This window comes from Camelina sativa, chromosome 14 (assembly GCF_000633955.1).
Source record: "Camelina sativa cultivar DH55 chromosome 14, Cs, whole genome shotgun sequence".
NCBI classification, from domain to species: Eukaryota; Viridiplantae; Streptophyta; class Magnoliopsida; order Brassicales; family Brassicaceae; genus Camelina; species Camelina sativa.
This window is the reverse complement of record NC_025698.1, coordinates 3,391,696-3,416,931: the sequence shown is the minus strand read 5'-3', so window position 1 is coordinate 3,416,931 and position 25,236 is coordinate 3,391,696. Positions and strand designations below refer to the sequence as shown.

The window sequence follows — 25,236 nt, the reverse complement described above, 5'->3', positions numbered from 1 at the left end:
GATACGATAACCATTCGAAATGAAGTTCGTGACAAGAAAATACATGACCGACTGCAAGCGGATTTGGTTGAGCATATATGGGAAAAGTTTGGCACAAATCAATATTAAAATTAATCATTTCGTAATCTATTTTTAATATGCTTTTATGTAACGTTTGTTTAAACTTTTATTGAATGCAATATTTTTAAGATTTTTAAAAGTATACAAGTCTTATGAATTTAAACAAAATAGTATAATAATTTACAATAAAAAAATATATATACTTTTTTAAGAACCTCAAATTTAACAACATTCAATGAACCCATAAAATATCTAAATTTCTTAGGAAGTTTTTAATTTCATTTTTTTCCAAAATTAAGAATAAGATATGTTTTAAGATACTTTTTGTTAAATCCTTTGATGCGGATGCCTTAGTGACCTATGAATCAAAAGAGAAGAGAAGGGCACAGTTGTCATTTGAGAGGTGAAAATAGCACATATACAACCTTTGGGATAAGCAAGAGACTAGGAAGATGCTTGCGGCGAAAATGGATTCCTCCAAAAAACAAAAAGAATAATATTAAATCGTTTAGTTAACTGTTGAGAATCTCCAAAGAATGCCAATTCAAATTGTCAACGCTAGGAATCCTATATAAGCCCTCGTGTGATTAATATTCAGAAATCAATCAAATTAACTTGAACCAAGTCTCAAACTTGTGAAGGAACTTGATCTATTTTATAACAATGGGTGATCCTACTGGCGAGCCGGGGAGCTCCATGCATGGAGTCACCGGTAGAGAACAGAGTTTTGCTTTCTCGGTGGCTTCACCAATTGTACATACCGACAAGACGGCCAAGTTCGACCTGCCGGTGGACACAGAGCATAAGGCTACGGTTTTCAAGCTCTTCTCCTTTTCCAAACCACACATGAGAACGTTCCACCTCTCGTGGATCTCTTTCTCCACATGTTTTGTCTCGACATTCGCGGCTGCACCACTTGTCCCCATCATCCGGGAGAATCTCAACCTCACCAAACAAGACATTGGAAACGCCGGAGTTGCCTCCGTTTCCGGGAGTATCTTCTCTAGGCTGGTTATGGGAGCCGTGTGTGATCTTTTGGGTCCACGTTACGGCTGTGCCTTCCTTGTGATGTTGTCCGCACCTACGGTGTTCTCCATGAGCTTCGTGAGTGGAGCCGCAGGCTTCATAACTGTCAGGTTCATGATTGGATTTTGCCTGGCGACGTTTGTGTCTTGTCAATACTGGATGAGCACTATGTTTAACAGTCAGATCATCGGTCTGGTTAACGGGACAGCCGCCGGATGGGGAAACATGGGCGGCGGCATAACGCAGTTGCTCATGCCCATTGTCTATGAAATTATTAGGCGTGCCGGTGCATCAGCGTTCACGGCCTGGAGGATCGCCTTCTTTGTTCCCGGTTGGTTACACATCATCATGGGAATCTTGGTGCTCACGCTAGGTCAAGATCTGCCAGATGGTAACCGAGCTGCCTTGGAGAAATCGGGGGAAGTTGCAAAAGACAAATTCGGAAAGGTATGGTCTCTATCTATATGAATATATATATGACAAACCAATTTAGCTAGGCTTCCTATGTCATAGATGGATCAAAGGTTTAACTCGTGATCTTGTATAAATGGTGTAGATTATGTGGTATGCCGTTACAAACTACAGGACTTGGATCTTCGTTCTTCTCTATGGATATTCCATGGGAGTTGAGTTGAGCACTGATAATGTTATAGCCGAATACTTCTTTGACAGGTTTGTTTCCGGTACTTTAGCCAGGAATAATAACATAAGGGAAAACATTTTATATATAAAAAAAAGAAAACATTAAAAGTAAACATATATCTATATTTGTTTCTTCAGGTTTCACTTGAAACTTCACACAGCCGGGCTCATAGCAGCATGTTTCGGAATGGCCAATTTCTTTGCTCGCCCAGCAGGAGGATGGGCATCTGACTTTTCAGCCAAGTACTTCGGGATGAGAGGGAGGTTGTGGACGTTGTGGATCATTCAGACGGCTGGTGGTCTCTTCTGTGTATGGCTTGGCCGCGCCAACACCCTCGTAACTGCAGTTGTAGCTATGGTCCTATTCTCTTTAGGAGCACAAGCCGCTTGCGGAGCCACCTTTGCAATCGTGCCCTTTGTCTCCCGGAGAGCTCTAGGCATAATCTCGGGATTAACCGGGGCTGGGGGAAACTTTGGATCAGGGCTCACACAGCTCATCTTCTTCTCGACCTCACATTTCACAACTGAAGAAGGGCTGACGTGGATGGGAGTGATGATAGTTGCTTGCACGATGCCTGTGACCTTAGTACACTTTCCTCAGTGGGGAAGCATGTTCTTGCCTCCGTCCAAAGATCCAGTCAAAGGTTCGGTGGAGAACTATTATGTTTCGGAGTGGACTGAGCAAGAAAAACAGAAGAACATGCATCAAGGAAGCCTTCGGTTTGCTGAGAACGCCAAGTCTGAGGGTGGCCCCAGCGCCCGCTCTGGGACGACACCCAACAATGCTTGATCGTACTGTTGATGTTTAAAAGCATCAAAGATTTCAATTATGTGAAATGAAAACAAACCTTGGGGAAATAAACACCTATTTCTTTCTCCAGAATTCTATTATTGCGTTTTGCTTTTGCCTCTCTTGATGTTCTTTTGTATGTTTGTACCGAGCATTTTTTAATTAAAAGCTCTTTTTGATTGAAGTGTGCGTAGCTGTTGAGAATTTTAAAGAAGTGCAAAAACTATAGAAGAAAAATCTTATCATTTTAAGTTTATTTTTTTTAATTTAAATTTTTTAAAATATGTCTATTAACATGCAAACAAACAAAAAAACTGTACTTGCCGATACTTGATTCTAAATAACTACTATACTATTATTTAGACTAATTATAATTATAGTTGTTATATTATCCCGATTTTACACGCTTTTGTGGGCATTAAATCCTTAAAACTATTTCACACATCAATTACCATATTAACGTTTTCCACTCCCAGACTCTCTCAAAGACGCCTTGATCACAACAACATATAATTAACTAACTTTTTAAAAAAAAACTAACTTCCAGACTGAATCCAATCTTTTTTATTGCTGACAGATATATGATCAGAGAGTAATGTAAATTTCAACTTACTATTCTTTACATTTTTTTAGTTAGATAATTAACAATGTACACAACTATTTATTTATCGAACATTCGAACCTATTCGAGTCTGTTCAAAGTGGTCGAGTTTCTCAGCTGAGAACTACTCCCACCAAGGTTCCATTAACATTGGTACCCAAACTATTTATTTGTCGATTTATAGTTTTTATACATAAAAATGTGGTAAACGAACAAAGCAATCCTCTCCAAAGAAAAAAGTTGTTATTGTTTTTAATTGGCCACAAGCCCCCGATTAGCTTGGGGCGACCTGTAACATTGGTCATTGTTGGTGTTGGGTTTCGACGATCGCAAGGCCCATAGGAGAAGCCCAGTAAGGAACAATTGTCTCTCATGGTAATGGGCTTGTTGCGGACCCAGGAAGAAGAATCGGATAGGAGAGCAGCCGAGTCAAGTCTGAGAGGAGATCTCGGGATCACGGACCGAGATCGTCGGAGGAGATTGAGGGGATAGTTTGGGAGTCAATTTCTGTTTAAATATTCGATTAATGGATGGAGAGCGATATGTAATTTTCAACTAAGCACAATCAAACAAAATCAATATAAATCCAGTTCGGCATTCTTCGTTGTTCTTATCGATTTCGACCGAAAGTCCGCCCAGATCTTACTTCTTATTCGAATAAAATTAGTTGTTGTTTCTCTTATCAACGGTTATGCATCTAGTGACTAAAAAGAAAAGAAGAGAAAAAAACCAGTAGTCTTATCGATGCCACCAACAACAACAAACAAACAAAAAAAGGAATTACATCACTACTACTCACTAGATCGTATTTGTTCAAAAGTTAAGAAATAGAAACCAAACAATTTATTAGTCGGTCAAGGCTGGGAACAGAGAAAAAGTTCATGCTCATCTCTCAACCCTACATAGGAAAATTACTGCCTTTCCCAACTTACCAACCGTAACAATGTAATTTATTTCGGATATTGATAATAATAAAAGATCAAAAGTATTGGAATTGCAGTAATATGTACCATGTACCAATTGGACATAGTTATTCGTATCTACATAATGACTTGTAAATATACTACCACTAATAGTATCATTTTTTTTCCCAGTTGCAATATAATAGACTTTATAATTGTCTGATTAATGTTTAAATGTTTAAAGAAAAAACTAGGAGAAATGCATTGGTGTGTATATTGTCAATTTCTCAACGAAATCTGGAGTATTGGTCAAGGATTTTTTTTGGCATTGGCCGAGAAAGTCTTCTTTCGTTGAGAATTTTTTTTCTATGTGGTGTAATTCTTGAATGAATTGAACAAAAGGAGTTCGCCAGTTCCAATTGTATTACTTGATAATGATATATATATGCAAAATAATCAAATATCTCAAGTCTCAAGAGATATACATTTTGATAAGACAAGTATTTCTTGAAGACAAAAAACCAAAGTTTCTTTTAGGAAATGAACGATTGATAATTTAATAACGTTCTAAAACATTACTAACAATTTCTTTTGTTTGCACGGTGGACATATTCTTATCTGCGACCACCCTTCGGAACATCCCCCTGGCTGGTGTGATTAAACATTGTTTGGTGTGTTATCAGGGGGCGTAGAAGCAGAGCGAACGCGGCGGCCGCCCTCGGATTTGGCGTTCTTAGCAAACCGCAGGCTTCCTTGATGCATGTTCTTCTCTTTTTCTTGCTCAGTCCACTCCGAACCATAATAGTGCTCCTCCGTACTTTTGACTGGATCTTTGGACGGAGGCAAGAACATGCTTCCCCACTGAGGAAAGTGGATTAAGGTCACAGGAAACGTGCAAGCAACTATCATCACTCCCATCCACGTCAGCCCTTCTTCAGTTGTGAAATGTGAGGTTGAGAAGAAGATGAGCTGTGTGAGCCCTGATCCAAAGTTTCCCCCAGCCCCGGTTAATCCCGAGATTATGCCTAGAGCTCTCCGGGAGACAAAGGGCACGATTGCAAAGGTGGCTCCGCAAGCGGCTTGTGCTCCTAAAGAGAATAGGACCATAGCTACAACTGCAGTTACGAGGGTGTTGGCGCGGCCAAGCCATACACAGAAGAGACCACCAGCCGTCTGAATGATCCACAACGTCCACAACCTCCCTCTCATCCCGAAGTACTTGGCTGAAAAGTCAGATGCCCATCCTCCTGCTGGACGAGCAAAGAAATTGGCCATTCCGAAACATGCTGCTATGAGCCCGGCTGTGTGAAGTTTCAAGTGAAACCTGAAGAAACAAATATAGATATATGTTTACTTTTAATGTTTTCTTTTTTTTATATATAAAATGTTTTCCCTTATGTTATTATTCCTGGCTAAAGTACCGGAAACAAACCTGTCAAAGAAGTATTCGGCTATAACATTATCAGTGCTCAACTCAACTCCCATGGAATATCCATAGAGAAGAACGAAGATCCAAGTCCTGTAGTTTGTAACGGCATACCACATAATCTACACCATTTATACAAGATCACGAGTTAAACCTTTGATCCATCTATGACATAGGAAGCCTAGCTAAATTGGTTTGTCATATATATATTCATATAGATAGAGACCATACCTTTCCGAATTTGTCTTTTGCAACTTCCCCCGATTTCTCCAAGGCAGCTCGGTTACCATCTGGCAGATCTTGACCTAGCGTGAGCACCAAGATTCCCATGATGATGTGTAACCAACCGGGAACAAAGAAGGCGATCCTCCAGGCCGTGAACGCTGATGCACCGGCACGCCTAATAATTTCATAGACAATGGGCATGAGCAACTGCGTTATGCCGCCGCCCATGTTTCCCCATCCGGCGGCTGTCCCGTTAACCAGACCGATGATCTGACTGTTAAACATAGTGCTCATCCAGTATTGACAAGACACAAACGTCGCCAGGCAAAATCCAATCATGAACCTGACAGTTATGAAGCCTGCGGCTCCACTCACGAAGCTCATGGAGAACACCGTAGGTGCGGACAACATCACAAGGAAGGCACAGCCGTAACGTGGACCCAAAAGATCACACACGGCTCCCATAACCAGCCTAGAGAAGATACTCCCGGAAACGGAGGCAACTCCGGCGTTTCCAATGTCTTGTTTGGTGAGGTTGAGATTCTCCCGGATGATGGGGACAAGTGGTGCAGCCGCGAATGTCGAGACAAAACATGTGGAGAAAGAGATCCACGAGAGGTGGAACGTTCTCATGTGTGGTTTGGAAAAGGAGAAGAGCTTGAAAACCGTAGCCTTATGCTCTGTGTCCACCGGCAGGTCGAACTTGGCCGTCTTGTCGGTATGTACAATTGGTGAAGCCACCGAGAAAGCAAAACTCTGTTCTCTACCGGTGACTCCGTGCATGGAGCTTCCCGGCTCGCCAGTAGGATCACCCATTGTTATAAAATATATAAAGTTTCCTTTACAAGTTTGAGATTTGGTTCAAGTTTATTTGGTTTGATGTCTGGATATTGATCACACGGGGGCTTATATAGGATTCCTAGCGTTGACAATTTGAAAAAGGCATTCCTTGGAGATTCTCAACGGTTAACTAACGATTTAATATTATTTTTCTGAGGAATCCATTTTCGCCGCAAGCATCTTTCCAAGTCTCTCGCTTATCTCCAAAGGTTGCTTTATATCCATCCCAATGACCACTCCACCCTTCCCTCATCTTGCAATTTATGGATAGTCAAGAAATAGTTGTGTTAATGATTTAACTATTACTATTATCATCAAAACTTGTATCCATAAAATTACATGTACGTGGAACTACATAAATATAACTCTGGTTCCATATAGTTACTATTTTTTGAAAGAAAAGAAGTTGTAAATTTGACCCACTCTATGGTTAACACTTAACAGTCAGATATAAACAACAACCATGCATTGATTTTCCATATTTAAACTACCAAAAAAAAAAAAAGGTTCAACTCTATTACAGGCTGAACCGTATAGGCTCAAATAATTTTGATCTTCAGTAACATCATTCGTTACAATATAGGCCACGTAAGGACGATATTGTCTTGAGATATTTGCGATTAATATCTATTCTTGATTAATTTTGGAGGGCTGTCATCGTCATTTATTCACTGAATTGTATTTACAAGAGAGAAGTATAATCGTTTAGTGAATAAACTAATTGATTTCCCGGACGGTCGGATATAGAGTGGCCTTAGATATACATTAGTTGTCTCTTCAAATTGCTTACGATTGCGTAGGACTTTAGCAAACCTATTTTTTATTGATTTCATATATCATTTTCTATATGAAAATTCCAATCGTTTGACAAACATTATTGATCTTAACTTCGTGAAATAATGTTAAAATATAACTAATCATATCTGTGTGTGTACAGCTTCATCTAAACTATATCTATTTTTTTACATAATTTTTCACAAGAAAAAATCTATAAATAGAAAAATTCTTCGAACGAAAAGTACAGCAAAGTAATCTTATTATACTAGAGAAAACAATATTCTATGTATATAGATACTATTATAGAATCATAACTTGTAACGATTAGGTTTTCGTAAATAGCTAGTGAATCTGAATTTTAAAAAAGGTCTTGAAGTTGAAAATATCATACACTAGATAAGACTAGACGGTGCATTGATATGTAGATATTCGTATGTATAACCTTCGTATATGCAAGATGTGTGTGCACGCAATTTCCGTACTTTTCGTGCCTGACGTCAGGGTCAGGCCTGGCCAGTTGAGCAAACGGTGGGTTGTCGCGAAGTGTATTCGAAAGAGTCTAACGACTAATCTTGCTGTCGCGAAGTGCTTTATCGACCAATCTTGCTGACGTGTCAAACTTCCAACAAGTTGGGATATGATAAAAGACAAAAGTTCCATGTCTAAATGTGACAAAGTCAACTATTTTGATGAGCTCAGCAATATTTTCTCCATTATATTTGTTTGTACTTTCGCTAATAATGTGACATATATGATGGACAAAATAGAATCCTATAATAATGTTATTAACGTCGACAAATTAATATTGAGTATCTATGATATTGCTTTCATAATTTCCATCTCTAAATTAAATTGCGGAATTTGCAGTTATGTGATTTATTTATTTTAATTACAATTAAATTATTTTATTTTTCCTGCAGATCTGTTACAGTTTTTCAGTGACAAAAAAAAAAGTTATAATGTTTTCCAATTTTGATTTTAATGACATCAACTTTTTTGTTTATATGTTTTGAAACTAGCTAGTGACATCAAGTTAAGTACGTGGTTTTGTTATTTTAAACATTAAAACCTGAAAAATAAGGATCGTCAGAAATCTGAAATTACCAGAAAAGGAAAAAAAATCAGCGAGCCACGTAATTGTGTCCCACGACATCAATGCCAGAGGAAGTGGAACATAAAGCGAATTAGGGCTATTTCCATACCTGAAGAACCACTTTAATTTGTAACCTACAGCCTACAGTTACCTGAAAAGTGCCTAATAAGCAAATCGATAGACTCAAAAGAGAGAGAGAGAGGGATCGAGGAATGACTTCGCGAAGAAACAATTCTCCCACCGTTTCGAGAAAGTAAAAGTGAACTAAAAAAAAAAGTAGATGAAAATAGACATAAAAAACCAGATCTATTTAAACTGGTGTTGTGATGATGCGATAAAAAAGGTTTGCATAGTTGTAATCTAGTTCCATTAACAATCCACAATTTTATCATTTTGGATGGCAAATAATTGGTTTTCAGACTTTTGATTTTTACAAAACTAATTTCGTTTTCTTTTTCTCACAGACTCACAGTAAACGATGATAATATGAAAAACTTTATATTATATGGTTCGACTGATTATGCTGTTTTTCGGTTTTAAGTTTCATATATATATAACTGATATAATGCATGCGCTAGCTGTACCACAATATGGAAACGCTTGAGGAGATGTACCGGGCCTAGGTCCGAAACCTCTTAGTAAATCAAAAAATATATATATATATACATATATATATATATATATATATATATATATATGAAAATGCTTGAAATATCTAGCCTCTTAATACTTCAACAATGCTTTCAAATTCAATAATTAATGAAAATTTTATGGTAGACATTATTGATTACGATATATGTAAATTGATAAGGTACTACACATTATTGATTAGGATTCCAAGTCGGCAAAGTGTAGATCCCTTATTCAGGCTATCTTGGGGCTTATCCGTCTAAATAATAACTACATATTCGACGTTTATTTGTTTATTTGGGTTTTGAACAAATTTTTTTTGTTTATTTGGGTATACACAACTTGCGTATGTACAAATATAAATTAAATTAGAGGAAGTCAAAACTCAAATAAACTAATCCATACATTTCCTAATTAGCGCTTGGGCTGTTGGAGAGACTTTTGATTTTAATGTTTTGGTGATAATAGCTTTGCATCGTGGTCTGCCGAATTACCAACTTAAATGCTGGCAACTCAATAATTTAGGTAATTGATGATGACGGACCATTAGACTTTCTGCATATATAATTTTTCACATGTCAGATTTAGACGTCCTCGTTGACTCTTAGATTCAAACTAGTACTGTAAGACTATATATTTAGCTAATTAGCTCCAATCGCCCAAGTGTTAATTTTTTTTTGACGTTGCATATATAACCAATACTGTATACTGTTCTAAAATATGTATTTACAAACATTTAACAGATGGTGGATAATAATATATTATAGACATATTATATTGTTGATACATGCAGAATTAATAATTTCTATATATGGTAATTATTAAAATTACTTTCTACTCACAGAGTAATAGTAGAATAAGAAAAAAATCGAAAAAGAAATAAGAGTTTGTCGAAAAAGAAAAAAAAATCGAAAAAGAAATAAGTTAAAATTTTAGTGCCGATGGGATTGTTTAGTTGTTACATAATTATTGGTTTACTTACCTGATGACTGAAGCTCTTTTGTTTAAATTGACCCACGTCAATTAAAAATGTAAAAGAAAGGGCTTCACAGTGTGGGCTACGAATTAATTAAATAAGGCCCACGAAGAACCTCTTAAATATGAAAGGCTTTTTATGTATGTGACTTGAGTAACCAAAATGTTGACAACATATATACTGTTGCCTGTTTTCTAAGGACAGAAAGAAAAGCCCATACTTTTTGACAAATACAGTATATCTAATTATCTATCTTCGTGGTAAAAAAAACAAAACATGAGACTGGACTGGATCAAATGAAAACATTATTCTATAATCTAACGCAGATATAAAGTTCTCTTATAAAACCCAAATCGTATATAAACACAAACTATCATTATTCCTAGAAATTTGTTTTCTTCGAAGAAAATTATATCTGGTCCATGTTCCAGTCGTGTTTGTCAACAACCAAAACTTATAAAACACACATTTATGAATAATGATGCTAGAACGTACAGTACATTCTTTCCGGTCGTCAATCGTCATGATGCAATTAGGAGACTCTTCTCGAAGACTACATGAAGAAGACATGCCAAAGTCATAAAATTAAAAAGTTTGGTTTCTCACTCCCATATTGCTTGGAATGCTTCACCAAATAGATATTTGCAACTACCAAGAACTACAGATAGAAGTTTTGTAACGAAATAACAATGCTTTAACAGAATAAAATTTTCAAAGATGAATAATCTATATATAAAAACATTGATTTTGCAGTATCGATCGTTTGAATGAAGATAAAACGAGCAGCACAGAGCAATGCAGCAATTTCACTATTTTCTTCTTGAAGCGTCTCTCGCTGATCTCACTTACAGAAGTTGTCCTTATACTTGGTGGAACAAGAGAAGAGATAATCCTGTTTCAAAGAAAATAGACAGAATTTTGGTAAATGATGAATGGCAAGACTTGTTCCCTCTATCAACAGGTTTTTTTGGACCCCTGGAGTTCTCAGACCACTCCCCTAGTGAAATCAGTCTGGACCTAGTCCAGCCTAGGAAGAAGAAACCGTTCAAGTTCTTCAATTTTCTGCTTCAGAACCCTGAGTTCATTCACCTATTAAGCATCAGATGGTTCTCAATAAACGTGATGGGATCCGATATGTTTAGGGTCTCAACAAAGTTGAAGCTGTTAAAGAAGGATATTCGAGATTTCAGCAAACAAAACTATTCTGATTTGGAGAAAAGAGTGAAAGAAGCTATGGGGGCCCTATCTACAACTCAAACAACTATGCTATCAAACCCAACTGAAGCAAATGCTTTTGATGAACTCGAAGCATTGAGCAAATGGCAACTTCTATCAAATGCAGAGGAGAGATTCTTCTGTCAAAGGTCTAGGGTAACATGGATTGGTGAGGGTGACCAGAACACTGCTTTTTTCCACCGGATGACCTCTACTCGACAGGCCATCAACCACATTCACTACCTTGTAGATGCCTATGGAAGAAGATACGAGACTCAACAAGCTATCCACGAGCATTGTGTAAGTTTTTATACGGATCTACTTGGCAGTGAGGTCTCACAGCCCTTGTTTGCTCAGGAGGATATCACGTCCATTCTAAATTCACAGTGCTTAGAAGCCCAGAAAACTGAGTTTGATAAATCTTTCTCTTTGGAGGAGATTAAGGCGGCTTTTTTCTCTATTCCGAAGAACAAATCAAGTGGGCCTGATGGTTACCCTGCAGAGTTTTTTACAACTTGTTGGGATGTGGTTGGTGCAGAGGTATCAAGTGCAGTGGCTGAATTCTTCTCATCCGGTACCATGTTAAAACAGTGGAATGCAACTACCCTGGTGTTGATCCCCAAAATCCAGAATGCTGAAAGAGTCTCGGATTTCAGACCAATCTCCTGGTTGAACACCATGTACAAGGTAATTTCAAAGCTCTTGGCAGGAAGACTTAAAGCTCTACTACCTTCAGTGATCTCTCACTCGCAATCTGCTTTCATCGCTGGTAGACTACTTTCTGAAAATGTCCTTCTTGCTTCTGAGATTGTGCAAGGATACAATACGAATCAAATCCAATCTCGAGCAATGCTTAAGGTGGACCTCCGGAAGGCTTTTGATTCAGTAAGATGGGATTTTGTCTTAGCCACCCTTGTTGCTATTGGTCTCCCAAGCAAATTCATCGGATGGATAAAGGAATGCATATGCACACCAACTTTCACAATCTCAGTAAATGGTTTGTCTGAAGGGTATTTCAAAAGCTCCAAAGGTTTAAGGCAGGGGGACCCTCTCTCTCCATACTTGTTTGTTTTGGCAATGGAGGTGTTCTCAAAGCTGATCTCATCAAGGTTTGATTCGGGCTACATATCCTATCATCCTCGAACAGAAAACCTGAAAATCTCTCACTTGATGTTTGCTGATGATGTGATGATTTTCTACGATGTTCCCTCCATGGAATTTATGAGACTCTCGAAGACTTTGCAGGCTGGTCTTGTCTACTTATGAACAGAGATAAGATTGTCCTTTTCCATGCAGGATTTTCTACTTTGGATCTCTCAGCAACTGCAGATTATGGGTTTCCTTTTGGCTCCTTTCCAGTTAGATACCTCGGGTTGCCCTTAATGACCAGGAAGCTTAGAATAAATGAATATTCTCCCCTTCTGGATAAGCTCGCTTCAAAGTTCAAAGTTTGGGCAGTAAAATCTCTTTCCTTTGAAGGAATAGCCCAACTGCTTTCATCAGTCATCTATGGAACAAGAAATTTCTGGATTTCAACCTTCATGCTTCCCAAAGGCTGTATAAGGAAAATTGAATCACTTTGCCAAAGGTTCCTATGGTCAGGTAATATTGAAAACCACAGCAAAGCAAAAATTGCTTGGTCTACAATTTGTCTACCAAAGAAAGAAGGAGGGTTAGGGATGCGAAGATTCTCAGTTTGGAACACCACTCTATGCCTGAGGTTAGTTTGGTTGCTTTTCTCAAACAGTGGGTCTCTCTGGGTGGCTTGGCAGCACCATCACCATAGGCTCGATGCCGGCAGTTTCTGGGAGATCGAAGAAAAGCAGAATGACTCTTGGCTCTGGAAAGCTTTACTTAAGCTTAGAAGCTTGGCAAAACGTTTCATCTCTTGCAACATTGGAAACTGTTCAACGGCTTGGTTATGGTTTGATAATTGGACACCTTTGGGTCCTTAATTGATTGTTTAGGTGCAGAGGGTCCTCGCCGACTGAGAATTCCTCTGAACTCAAGAGTTCGAGATGCATGTAACATGGAGGGCTGGGTATTTGCAAACCCACACTCAGATTTTGATGTTTCTCTGCAAATCTATCTATCGACTATTGATCTACCAAGTCACTCTACAATAGAAGACTCCTATGAGTGGGTGATAGATGGACAATCAACTCAGGAATTCTCTGCTAGCAAAACCTGGGAGGTCTTAAGACCACGAGATGTAGAGAAAGATAATGCAGAGCTCGTGTGGTTCAAAGGATCAACGCCTAAACATGCCTTCAATTTCTGGGTGACAAACCTGGATAGGCTTCCAACGATGGCAAGACTTGTTTCTTGGGGTTTACAAGTTTCGGACACCTGCTCCCTCTGTTCTGCAGCTGCATAGACTAGAGATCATTTGTTCCTTCACTGCACGTTCATCCAAGCTATTTGGACTTTGGGTCTGCGAAGAATAAGTCAGCAAAGCTCTCATTTCTCCACTTGGAGTTCACTCCTATCTTGGGCAAAAGGGAGAAGTCCTACTTCACCATCCACCCTTCGACTACTCTTAACCCAGACAATAGTCTATACTGTATGGAGAGAGAGGAACAATCGCATTCACAACCATACAACCATACCGCCGCTCAATCTCTTCAAGGATATTGACCGCCAAATCATAAATACTATTGCAGCCCGAAAGGGAAAGAGGAAGTTTAGGAATCTCTTCACATTGTGGTTCAGATAAGAGATCAAAATTTGTGCTTCTGAATTTGAATCTTATCAGTTGATCTTTGTTTTTATTTTTTTGCCAAAGACCAACTTGCATGTCTTATATCATTTGTAATACCGAATCTTTCATATATATATGATATTAACGATTTAGCAAAAAAAACAACGGGTTGTTACTTGCATAGTGAGTTGACAATTCTATGATCTCGAAGTAAAAAAAAAAAAAAAATTTGGCTTTTAGACGCATATGTCACCACCTTCCACCTATCAACCAGTAGTGGGTGAAAGACGTGGAGCTCACATAAGGGAATGGTCATAGCAGACATACAGATATTGGTACTGAATAAAACTACATTTTTTTTTGTTTTCTAAAAACCAAAACTAGATTTTCTTCCATATATTAGTTTGCGACATATGGTAGGACCATTTCAAAAAAGGAAGGCACAAACTCGCTTATGTATATACACATTAACCAAATATATGGTGTGAAAATATATACGAGTACTTATTAGTTTCTAGATGATACGACCATTAGAATCAAATCAACGGATCATTTCAACATTTATTTACTAAGAATATATGGTAAGGTGAAACGGCTCTTTGACCTTGATGAATCCGGATGGTGGAATTTCTATTCTTTATTATAAATTATTTAAAACACACTGAGATTTTAACCAACCCCTCTAAATAAAATTACTTTGTCAATCAGACTAATAATGGTCTGAAATTTTAAAAAGTGTTTTTTCTCCTGAGTCCTGATGCGAATTGGTCGTACGCAGGAAATCAATGTGAAAATTGTTGTTTTCATATTGATTGTCTCACACCTTTTTCTACTGGGAAACATATTTTCTTCATCACCTTTTCCTGGTGCGTGGTTGTTCTATACCTTCCATAAATTTTGATGCATTATACTTGCCGTGTTCTCTCTTGAGGAGCAGACTTACTTTTGTAAAGTAGAAATAGATGAAAATAAATTATTAAATTAACCAAATTAGAAATGCATATTAATAAATTATAAGATATTTTCACTTTTTAATGCATATATTCATTTGATTTATTTTCATAATATTACAAAAATGTAGTCAAAGAAGTTTAAAAGCCAAAGATCAATTGCAATTCATATTGCTAACTTTAGAAATCTCAATGTGACATCAATACTATTTTGTTTTTTAAAAAACTGAGCTTTTAATTAGATGATGTTTTGTTTTTATTAAATGAGTTTTCTTAATATATGTGCTTCTAACCAAAACATATACTCTTAAGAAATGAAGAGACAATGATTCAGATGAGAGTATTTTCTATAATAATCATCTTTGAAATTTGACATGTCATAGTATATGATAAGAAATGAAGAGCCAATGGTTCAGATGAAAAAATAAGTCTTTATCATTTCAAAAGTAAAAATTTGTGTGCCATATCTTGAAAATCGGAATGAACAACAAGATAAATCCCACGGTAATTTATTTTTTCAAACTGAAAATGATAACAGATTTGGTGATGAATTAGGCTTTGGTTCACACCTGCCTTATGTTCCAAGTTTATATAAATTAAATAGAAAAAAACATGTTACCAAAAGAGTCAAAAATGTCGACTGGAAGGAATTGAGAGAGCATGGGAAGTCTTGTGGACTAGTAATCCGACGCTTTAACATATCCGTACAAAATCATCTGTCTCTCTCTACGTATTTATAGCTGCATGTCGCATGCGTTTTCCCAACCGATCTCAATAACTTACCTAATAATTTAAAGACTAAGAATAACAAATTATCAACTCTCTTTTATTTCCCTCTTCAACAAAACAACACAAACACAAAGATGGTGAGCTACCCATCAACCCGATGCATCTTCTTTGTGGCTCTCTTCAGTATTTTCACCATTAATGTTTCAATTTCAAGTGCTGCTTCAAGTCATGGAGAAGTTGGTACGTAATTTTGAAATTTCTCAGCTCAAAATATTGATCTCCCAAATTATATATGGTTTAATTATGAAAGTCTTTTAATCTTTTTTTTTTATTGGTGATGTAGAGGACGAACACGAGTTTAACTACAAGAAGAACGATGAGAAGGGGCCAGAGAGATGGGGAGAACTTAAACCGGAATGGGAAATGTGTGGCAAAGGAGAGATGCAATCTCCCATTGATCTTATGAACGAGAGAGTTAACATTGGTTCTCATCTTGGAAGGCTTAATAGAGACTATCAACCTTCCAATGCCACTCTTAAGAACAGAGGCCATGACATTATGGTATACATATATTGATATATATAATACCATATACAGACCTATTTCTTTTTAAGAGCACACTTTTTCTTGGCTTTTATAAATTTTTATTGTTACACCGAAGCCATTAGCTATGTATTTCAACTAATCAATAATCGTAACCCTTATTAAAACCAATTATTTCTTGTTGCAGTTAAAATTTGAAGATGGAGCAGGAAGTATTAAGATCAATGGTTTTCAATATGAACTCCAACAGCTTCATTGGCACTCTCCGTCAGAGCATACAGTCAATGGAAGAAGGTAATTAACAATTTCACTAAAATAATAGAAAAACGTTGTATCAAACAGGAGAAGGTTACTGTCACAACAATTGTCGTACAAGCTGTCCAGCATCATTTTAAATTTCAAACCATAATCCCATGCGTATATACACCTGGTTGTCATACATACACGTTGAACATGCTCTTTTGTGTGTGTGCAAACAGACGTTGAACATGCTCTTTTGTGTGTGTGCAAACAGACGTTGAACATGCAGTTTTTTTTTGGGTTCAACGGTGCATGTTATAATAAATTATTTGTCATATATCTTCTTTCGTTAGATGTATTATTTTGCTTGGATTTGGTCTATTTCACTTTGACTCGGTATGTTTTTATATGAACAAAACATATACAATACAGTATATAGTAGAAGTTAAACCAAAAATATAACTAATCCGGCTCATGGTTTGCTTCGGTTCACAAACTAAAGTATTATAATATGCAAACNCAATGCCACTCTTAAGAACAGAGGCCATGACATTATGGTATACATATATTGATATATATAATACCATATACAGACCTATTTCTTTTTAAGAGCACACTTTTTCTTGGCTTTTATAAATTTTTATTGTTACACCGAAGCCATTAGCTATGTATTTCAACTAATCAATAATCGTAACCCTTATTAAAACCAATTATTTCTTGTTGCAGTTAAAATTTGAAGATGGAGCAGGAAGTATTAAGATCAATGGTTTTCAATATGAACTCCAACAGCTTCATTGGCACTCTCCGTCAGAGCATACAGTCAATGGAAGAAGGTAATTAACAATTTCACTAAAATAATAGAAAAACGTTGTATCAAACAGGAGAAGGTTACTGTCACAACAATTGTCGTACAAGCTGTCCAGCATCATTTTAAATTTCAAACCATAATCCCATGCGTATATACACCTGGTTGTCATACATACACGTTGAACATGCTCTTTTGTGTGTGTGCAAACAGACGTTGAACATGCTCTTTTGTGTGTGTGCAAACAGACGTTGAACATGCAGTTTTTTTTTGGGTTCAACGGTGCATGTTATAATAAATTATTTGTCATATATCTTCTTTCGTTAGATGTATTATTTTGCTTGGATTTGGTCTATTTCACTTTGACTCGGTATGTTTTTATATGAACAAAACATATACAATACAGTATATAGTAGAAGTTAAACCAAAAATATAACTAATCCGGCTCATGGTTTGCTTCGGTTCACAAACTAAAGTATTATAATATGCAAACCAGGTTTGCACTTGAGCTGCATATGGTTCACGAAGGCAAAAAGGGGAGAATGGCTGTGGTGACAGTGTTGTACAAGATTGGAAGAGCTGATACTTTCATCAGATCGGTACACAAATAAAAACTTTCAAAGCTATTTTTAACTGCATGCATCTGTATTATATATTGTCACCAATATAGTAATTGTTGATTACTAAAAAGTTTGAATTTGGTTTTATAGTTGGAGAATGAATTAGAGGGGATTGCTGAAATGGAGGAGGCAGAGAAAAATGTAGGGATGATTGATCCAACCAAAATCAAGATCGGAAGCAGAAAGTATTACAGATACACTGGTTCACTTACCACTCCTCCTTGCACTCAGAACGTTACTTGGACCGTCGTTAGAAAGGTACTTCAATTTTGATCTTTATTGTACCTAATTAATAGCAATTAGTAGTGTTTAATCCTCTAATAAAAATTCAGGTTAGAACCGTGACAAGAAAACAAGTGAAGCTTCTCCGCGTGGCTGTGCACGATGTAAGTGATTAGTTACGATACGTACGGCCAATATAAGGAATATTCAATCATTCTATGATGTTCGATCATCTAATTTAATTATTCCTTTTTCATTGTATTAATTAGTGCTTTATAAAATGATTTTTATTAGGATTCAAATTCGAATGCGAGGCCCGTTCAACCAACCAACAAGCGCACGGTGCACATGTACAGACCAAGAGTTTAAAACATATGAAGATATTAAAAGTTTTTACTACTCTTTAATTCTTCATACAAACATCATAAGTTATACCTTAAAATAATGATTTCTCTAGTTACTCTTCGTTAAACTGTTTTGATGATTGTATTTATGTAAACCCAAATAATTAATGATTTTATTTAATTTATGTTTACCTATTATAAGCAAACAAACATATTTTTCCGTTTAAATTTAATTTTGCCAAAAAAAACAAAGAATTAAATAAAATGTTTAGGTTAGAAGCAAGCGATAAGGAAAGAAGAAGAAGAAGAAGAAGATGCTCTCGTGTTCTCCTCTGACCGTTACTTCTTCTTCTTCTTCTTCTTCTTCTTCTTCTTACCCATTCCATTACCTTCCTTCTTCTTCTGATCCACCTTACGATTCTCTACGAAACCACCCTTCTCTTTCTCTACTCCGCAATTGCAAAACTCTCCAATGCCTACGCATCATCCACGCTCAGATGATCAAAACCGGACTCCACAACACCAACTACGCTCTCAGCAAGCTTATCGAGTTCTGCGTTACCTCTCCACGCTTCGAAGGCCTTCCTTATGCTATCTCTGTTTTCGAAACGATCCAGGAACCGAACCTGTTGATATGGAACACGATGTTTCGTGGGCACGCGTTGAGTTCGGACCCTGTCTCTGCTCTGAACTTGTATGTTTGTATGATTTCACTTGGGCTTCTTCCTAATTCCTATTCGTTTCCGTTTCTATTGAAATTTTGTGCAAAGTCCAAGTCTTTTAAGGAAGGGCAACAGATCCATGGGCACGTTCTGAAACTTGGGTGTGATTTAGATCTTTACGTACATACTTCTCTGATCTCTATGTACGTTCAAAACGGGAGATTGGAAGATGCACGTAAGGTGTTCGATAAAAGTTCTCACCGAGATGTGGTTTCTTACACAGCTTTGGTCGCGGGTTATGCGTCTAGAGGCTATATCGAAAGTGCGCAGAAGATGTTCGACGAAATTCCAGTGAGAGACGTAGTGTCATGGAATGCATTGATTTCAGGATATGCTGAAACCGGTTACTATAAGGAAGCATTAGGGTTGTTCAAAGAGATGATGAAGACTAATGTTAGGCCAGATGAGAGTACAATGGTCACTGTACTTTCTGCTTGTGCTCAGTCTGGTAGTATTAAATTGGGTCGTCAGGTACATTCATGGATTGATGATGATCATGGTTTTGGTTCAAATCTCAAGATTGTTAATGCTCTCATTGATTTGTACATTAAATGTGGTGAAGTGGAGACAGCTTGTGGTTTGTTCGAAGGATTGTCTTACAAGGATGTGATTTCGTGGAATACATTGATCGGTGGTTACACACATATGAATCTTTACAAAGAAGCTTTGTTGTTGTTTCAAGAAATGCTTAGATCAGGTGAAAGTCCAAACGATGTGACAATGCTAAGTATTCTTCCTGCTTGTGCACACCTTGGAGCCATTGATATTGGAAGATGGATTCATGTGTATATCGACAAGAGATTAAAGGGTGTTATGAATGCTTCTTCTCTCTGGACAAGCCTGATTGACATGTATGCTAAATGTGGAGACATAGAGGCAGCACAGCAAGTTTTTGACAGTATGCTTAATAGAAGCTTGTCGTCTTGGAACGCAATGATATTTGGGTTTGCGATGCATGGGAGAGCCAATGCAGCATTTGATCTTTTCTCAAGAATGAGAAAGTATGGGATTGAACCTGATGATATCACGTTTGTTGGTTTGTTGTCTGCTTGCAGCCATTCAGGTATGTTAGATCTTGGACGCCTTATCTTCAGATCAATGACAGAGGACTACAAAATAGCCCCGAAATTAGAGCACTACGGTTGCATGATTGATCTTTTGGGTCATTCGGGTCTATTCAAAGAAGCGGTAGAAATGATAAACACGATGCAAATGGAGCCTGATGGAGTGATTTGGTGCTCCCTACTCAAAGCTTGCAAGATGCATGGGAATGTCGAGTTGGCCGAATCATTTGCACAAAACCTCATTAAGATTGAACCAAAAAATCCAGGTTCTTATGTACTTCTATCTAACATTTACGCCATAGCAGGCAGATGGAATGAAGTAGCAAAAATACGTGGGCTCCTTAGTGATAAAGGTATGAAGAAAGTTCCCGGTTGCAGCTCTATCGAAATAGATTCTGTGGTCCATGAGTTCATCATTGGGGATAAATTCCATCCACGGAACAGAGAAATCTACGGAATGTTAGAAGAAATGGAAGTGTTACTGGAGGAAGCTGGGTTTGTTCCGGATACTTCTGAAGTCTTGCAGGAGATGGAAGAAGAATGGAAAGAAGGAGCGTTGAGGCATCACAGCGAGAAGCTAGCTATTGCATTTGGGTTGATCAGTACAAAGCCTGGGGCTAAACTTACAATCGTGAAGAATCTAAGGGTGTGCAGAAATTGTCATGAGGCCACAAAACTTATATCAAAGATTTACAAAAGGGAGATTATTGCTAGAGACAGAACTCGGTTCCATCATTTCAGAGATGGTGTGTGTTCTTGCAATGACTACTGGTAGCCATCATTTTAGAAGATCATACTACGAGTCATGTTGGTCAAGAACTGTAATTTAACTGAGTTATATATATACATCAATACATGTAAAGAATGAGTTTTTAAATAACAAAAGCTGGCGTAGACTTCAAAACGTATATCAATTGACGCGTTTCAAAGGTCTAATAGTAACTTTTTGACATGTATCACACAGTCGAGTTACTTCTAATTTTACTATGAACCATGGTAAAAGAATTGCGTAACTAAAAAATTTATTACTAATTTGAGTAATGTACTAATTTTTTAAAATATAACTACGTAATACCCCCACTACACCACAGAATTACACATACAGTATTGTAATTAATTTATGTATATTTTGAATGCATAAAATAGTTTGATTTATAAGCTTTTTTATAATTTCAAAATTTTAAATACCATTGAGTAGTATATTTGGTTTACTTACATGGTAAATGTTAAAACATATTTAGATAAGTATGTTGTTTAGACATCTTTAACACGGTAACAAATATACAATGATCGTTTTGAAGTTTTTAAACGATAGCGGTATGCTTAAAGGTATTAAATCCAAATATCAGATTTTAATCCATATATAACCTGTGTGTAACTATTTTAAAATGACAAAGACATCTCTTACCATCCCGTCCTGTTTCGTCGCGTTCCTACCAGTAAAATTTATTATGTTCCATAACTGTTCTCTTTTAAATAATTAACAATTAAAAAAATTTTATCATCCAAAATTTTTGGGTAAGAACATAACTAAAATTTGTGCTTTTCTCACATTTTTTTGACATATAATTTATTTCATTCTGCAATAGAAGATTTGTTTATAGTAAATAAATTAAAAAATTACTTATTAATATTCAATTTTGCATAAATATATAGTAATACAATATAGTCAACCAATTGTAATTATTGAATTTTAGAGTTTTATATACTTATTTTAGGGTAATTACTATTTAGAAATACAAATATAAATTGAAATTTCTTTGTTTCTTTTTTATATTTTAAAAATGAATTTTTTATAGTTTTTCTTAAACAATAAATGTAATCCATGAAATAGTTTATTTTCATAAATATATATATTTTTATTTATGATTTCAAAATATATTAGTTACATAAGATCTTTTTAAAGATATTTTTTGTATATCTTGTATTTTAGATAGTATTTACAAATAAGTTGATTTTATATATATTTTATCTATCTATTAAAATAAATTTGAATTGATTTTTATTAATTTCACATATCTTATATATTAATTAACTTTATATTATTAAGGCTATAATGAATACTTTGCTATTTTAAAATACCTTTTAAAGTAATTGAATTTTTGTTTTAAATTGTTTTTTAAAATTAAATTGTATTTATTTATTTGTTCCTAAAACTGTGAGAAAAATATGCACAAATATTAACTGTAATTTTTTCCCCTATAATATTTATAAAGAATTAGAAATTTAGATTTGATTTATTATGTATTTAAATGTTTTCCTTATTTAATTCTGATGTGTATGTTTTCCTTAATTAAATATTCTAACCGATTAAGATTTAGGCAAGATTATCATTGATTTAATACATAATATTGTTAGAAAATCGGGTTATTAACTGGGTATTAAATAACCCGCGGGTATCCAACTTAATTTGAAAGGTTAGAGAATTATATACTAGTGTATCTATAATTACTGATTACTAACCATTTTATTTAAAAACTATCAAAACAAAGTCATGGTCCAAAAATTGGTCCATGAGTACTCTTGCTTTAATAGTATAAATGATTTGAGAACAAGTTATTTAAAAAAAAAAAGTAAATTTAATATTGTCCACGATAACATACACATACACATCAATTAAGAAGTAGAAATTTAGATTTGATTTATGATTTAATATATGTATCGTTAATTGATGGAGAAATAAAATTACAAATCATAAATCTCTTATAATTGGTCTTAATTACGGTATTATATTAATTGATTTCATAAATCTTAATTGATCATTAATTAGATCAGCTATTGGTCTTAATTAGACGCGGATCTACTACCTAGTTTTTATAAAATAAACTTAACACAAATAAAATATTGGAAAATTTTGATTTTTTACTGTTTAGAAATGGAATGATTTGTAATCATATCTCTAGAAGGTTTCAAGTTTTAACTAATTGGATACAATTAACTGGTGAGTCACGCAAAGATCTCCTTCTCTTTTATATCATTACTGAAAAGGAAAACATAAAGAAAACTGGAGAAATTAGTTAGAGAGAAAGAGAGATATAAAAGAGGATAAACCAAACGTTTTATTAGCAACATAAGAATTCAGCTCAATCAAAATTTGAATCTTCGTTCATCTTTCTCCTCAAGACATAGCTAGCTAGATAGCACAAGAATATGAAGATATCATCAATTGGATGCGTCTTTCTTCTTATCTTCATCTCTATCACAATTGTCTCCAGTTCACCAGATCAAGGAGAAGTTGGTAATAAGCTAGCTATGTTATTGTTCTTATCATTCCTTTAATGTTTATCAGTATATATATACTATTAAAGATCTCACATTGCAAATAAGTTGAAACACACTTTAGTTTATAACGATTATAGTCCGCTCCGTGAATGTTAGTTGGTTCTGACTCACTGGAAAACATATATACAGAGGACGAAGCACAGTTTAATTACGAGAAGAATGGAGAGAAGGGGCCAGAGAATTGGGGAAGACTAAAGCCAGAGTGGACAATGTGTGGAAAAGGCAACATGCAGTCTCCGATTGATCTTACGGACAAAAGAGTCTTGGTTGATCATAATCTTGGATACCTTCGTAGCCAGTATTTACCTTCAAATGCTACCATTAAGAACAGAGGCCATGATATTATGGTAAATCAACTACATTAGCTTTTTCAACATATATACATTCTTGGACCATAATATATATTTTTTTGCGTGGTTAAATGTGGCAGTTGAAATTTGAAGGAGGAAATGCAGGTTCGGGTATCACTATTAATGGTACTGAATATAAACTTCAACAGATTCATTGGCACTCCCCTTCCGAACACACTATCAATGGCAAAAGGTACCTCTACTCGTGATTTGTTAATTATATTCTAGCACATCTTTGGTATTTTAATGATAAAAACGGATGGTTAGGGGGCGAAAGCATAATAAAATTTTGGCTAAGTTTTCAAGATTAAGTTCATTTGAATTTTTAGTGAGATATGAGTATAGCAAGCATGCAAAGATTGAATAATGCACATAATAGGTTTATTCTTGAGGAACACATGGTTCATCAGAGCAAAGATGGACGCAACGCTGTTGTCGCTTTCTTTTACAAATTGGGAAGACCTGACTTTTTTCTCCTTTCGGTATATTGCAATCTCAACCTTCCTACATAGTCTCTATATACTCAACAAAATTACTACTAATTTATTTATAATTTTGGAAAAATAATTTAATCCAGTATATTTATTCATTAATTAGTTGGAAAGATACTTGATGAGGATAACTGATACACATGAAGCCGAGGAATCTGTCGGGATGATTCATCCTAGAACATTCGATTTTGAATCAAAACATTATTATAGATATCTCGGATCACTTACAACTCCACCGTGTTCTGAAAATGTTACGTGGACGATTTCCAAAGAGGTACAATTACGTTATCCATATATAGAAGTTAATGGATATTATAATGGTTAGCTCGTTTTCGGTTTTGTTTTTTTTTTTAATATATGTCCAAAATTTTCCAGATGAGGACTGTGACATTAAAACAATTGATCATGCTTCGAGTGACTGTACACGATGTGAGTGTCTCTAATCTTTTAAACTTCTACAGTTAAGCAAGTGTTCTAACCTTGGCTATATATAGAAAATGTGACAATGTAATATATCTTGGATTCTTGTGTGAGCAATATGTATTTTAATTTATAAGAAGTTGTAAGTCTGATACATCTTTTTTGTTGTTGTTGTTGTTGTTGTTGTTGTTGCAGCAATCTAATACAAATGCTAGACCGCTACAGCGTCAGAATCAACGTCCGGTGACACTTTACAAACCAACATGGCATATTTAACCATCTGAAGTCTCCTACCTAAATATTTAAGTTTGGCTATATACGCTTTGTAATAGATAACTTGCTTTAAATATTGGATCCATTGGAATTAGTAATATTGATGGTAATGAATAAACTGAGCAGATTTATTGATTCATCCAGATGATCAATGATAGTGTATTTTGAAGAACCAAGAGTGTGATAAAGCAGCACATATACCATATATCTACTAGTAGTACGTACCATAGTAATGTAATTCAGTTCTGCAGTGGTTATGGCCTATTATCTTATAAAT

General features: G+C 35.8%; 6 protein-coding genes across 6 annotated transcripts in view; 5 read left to right on the top strand and 1 right to left on the bottom strand.

The window, feature by feature from the left end:
• The window catches only part of LOC104743179 (high-affinity nitrate transporter 2.1-like), a 4,498-nt gene extending 4,466 nt beyond the window's left edge, over positions 1–32 (top strand). The window contains exon 5 of the mRNA XM_019235424.1: positions 26–32. Within this exon, the coding sequence (XP_019090969.1) occupies positions 26–32 (7 nt within the window). The remainder of the gene's footprint in view (positions 1–25) is intronic.
• On the top strand, positions 681–2,702 carry LOC104739395 (high-affinity nitrate transporter 2.1-like). The gene is made up of 3 exons (XM_010459733.1): positions 681–1,533; positions 1,643–1,758; positions 1,867–2,702. The coding sequence occupies exons 1-3, from the start codon at positions 724–726 to the stop codon at positions 2,516–2,518; spliced, it is 1,578 nt and encodes a 525-aa protein (XP_010458035.1). The 5' UTR covers positions 681–723; the 3' UTR covers positions 2,519–2,702.
• LOC104739394 (high-affinity nitrate transporter 2.1) lies at positions 4,441–6,533 on the bottom strand. The gene is made up of 3 exons (XM_010459731.1): positions 5,679–6,533; positions 5,454–5,569; positions 4,441–5,345 (listed from the first exon to the last, which is right to left on the bottom strand). Exons 1-3 carry the CDS (start codon positions 6,486–6,488, stop codon positions 4,679–4,681), a joined length of 1,593 nt encoding a protein of 530 aa, XP_010458033.1. The 5' UTR covers positions 6,489–6,533; the 3' UTR covers positions 4,441–4,678.
• LOC104739393 (alpha carbonic anhydrase 7) lies at positions 15,633–18,552 on the top strand. Its single transcript, XM_010459730.1, has 7 exons — positions 15,633–15,823; positions 15,927–16,144; positions 16,314–16,420; positions 17,668–17,770; positions 17,882–18,049; positions 18,124–18,177; positions 18,308–18,552. The coding sequence occupies exons 1-7, from the start codon at positions 15,718–15,720 to the stop codon at positions 18,380–18,382; spliced, it is 831 nt and encodes a 276-aa protein (XP_010458032.1). The 5' UTR covers positions 15,633–15,717; the 3' UTR covers positions 18,383–18,552.
• Positions 18,638–21,051, top strand: LOC104739392 (pentatricopeptide repeat-containing protein At1g08070, chloroplastic-like). Its single transcript, XM_010459729.2, has one exon. It carries the CDS (start codon positions 18,672–18,674, stop codon positions 20,916–20,918), a length of 2,247 nt encoding a protein of 748 aa, XP_010458031.1. The 5' UTR covers positions 18,638–18,671; the 3' UTR covers positions 20,919–21,051.
• LOC104739390 (alpha carbonic anhydrase 5) lies at positions 23,227–25,236 on the top strand. The gene is made up of 7 exons (XM_010459728.1): positions 23,227–23,381; positions 23,555–23,772; positions 23,856–23,968; positions 24,155–24,257; positions 24,373–24,540; positions 24,642–24,695; positions 24,882–25,236. Exons 1-7 carry the CDS (start codon positions 23,294–23,296, stop codon positions 24,960–24,962), a joined length of 825 nt encoding a protein of 274 aa, XP_010458030.1. The 5' UTR covers positions 23,227–23,293; the 3' UTR covers positions 24,963–25,236.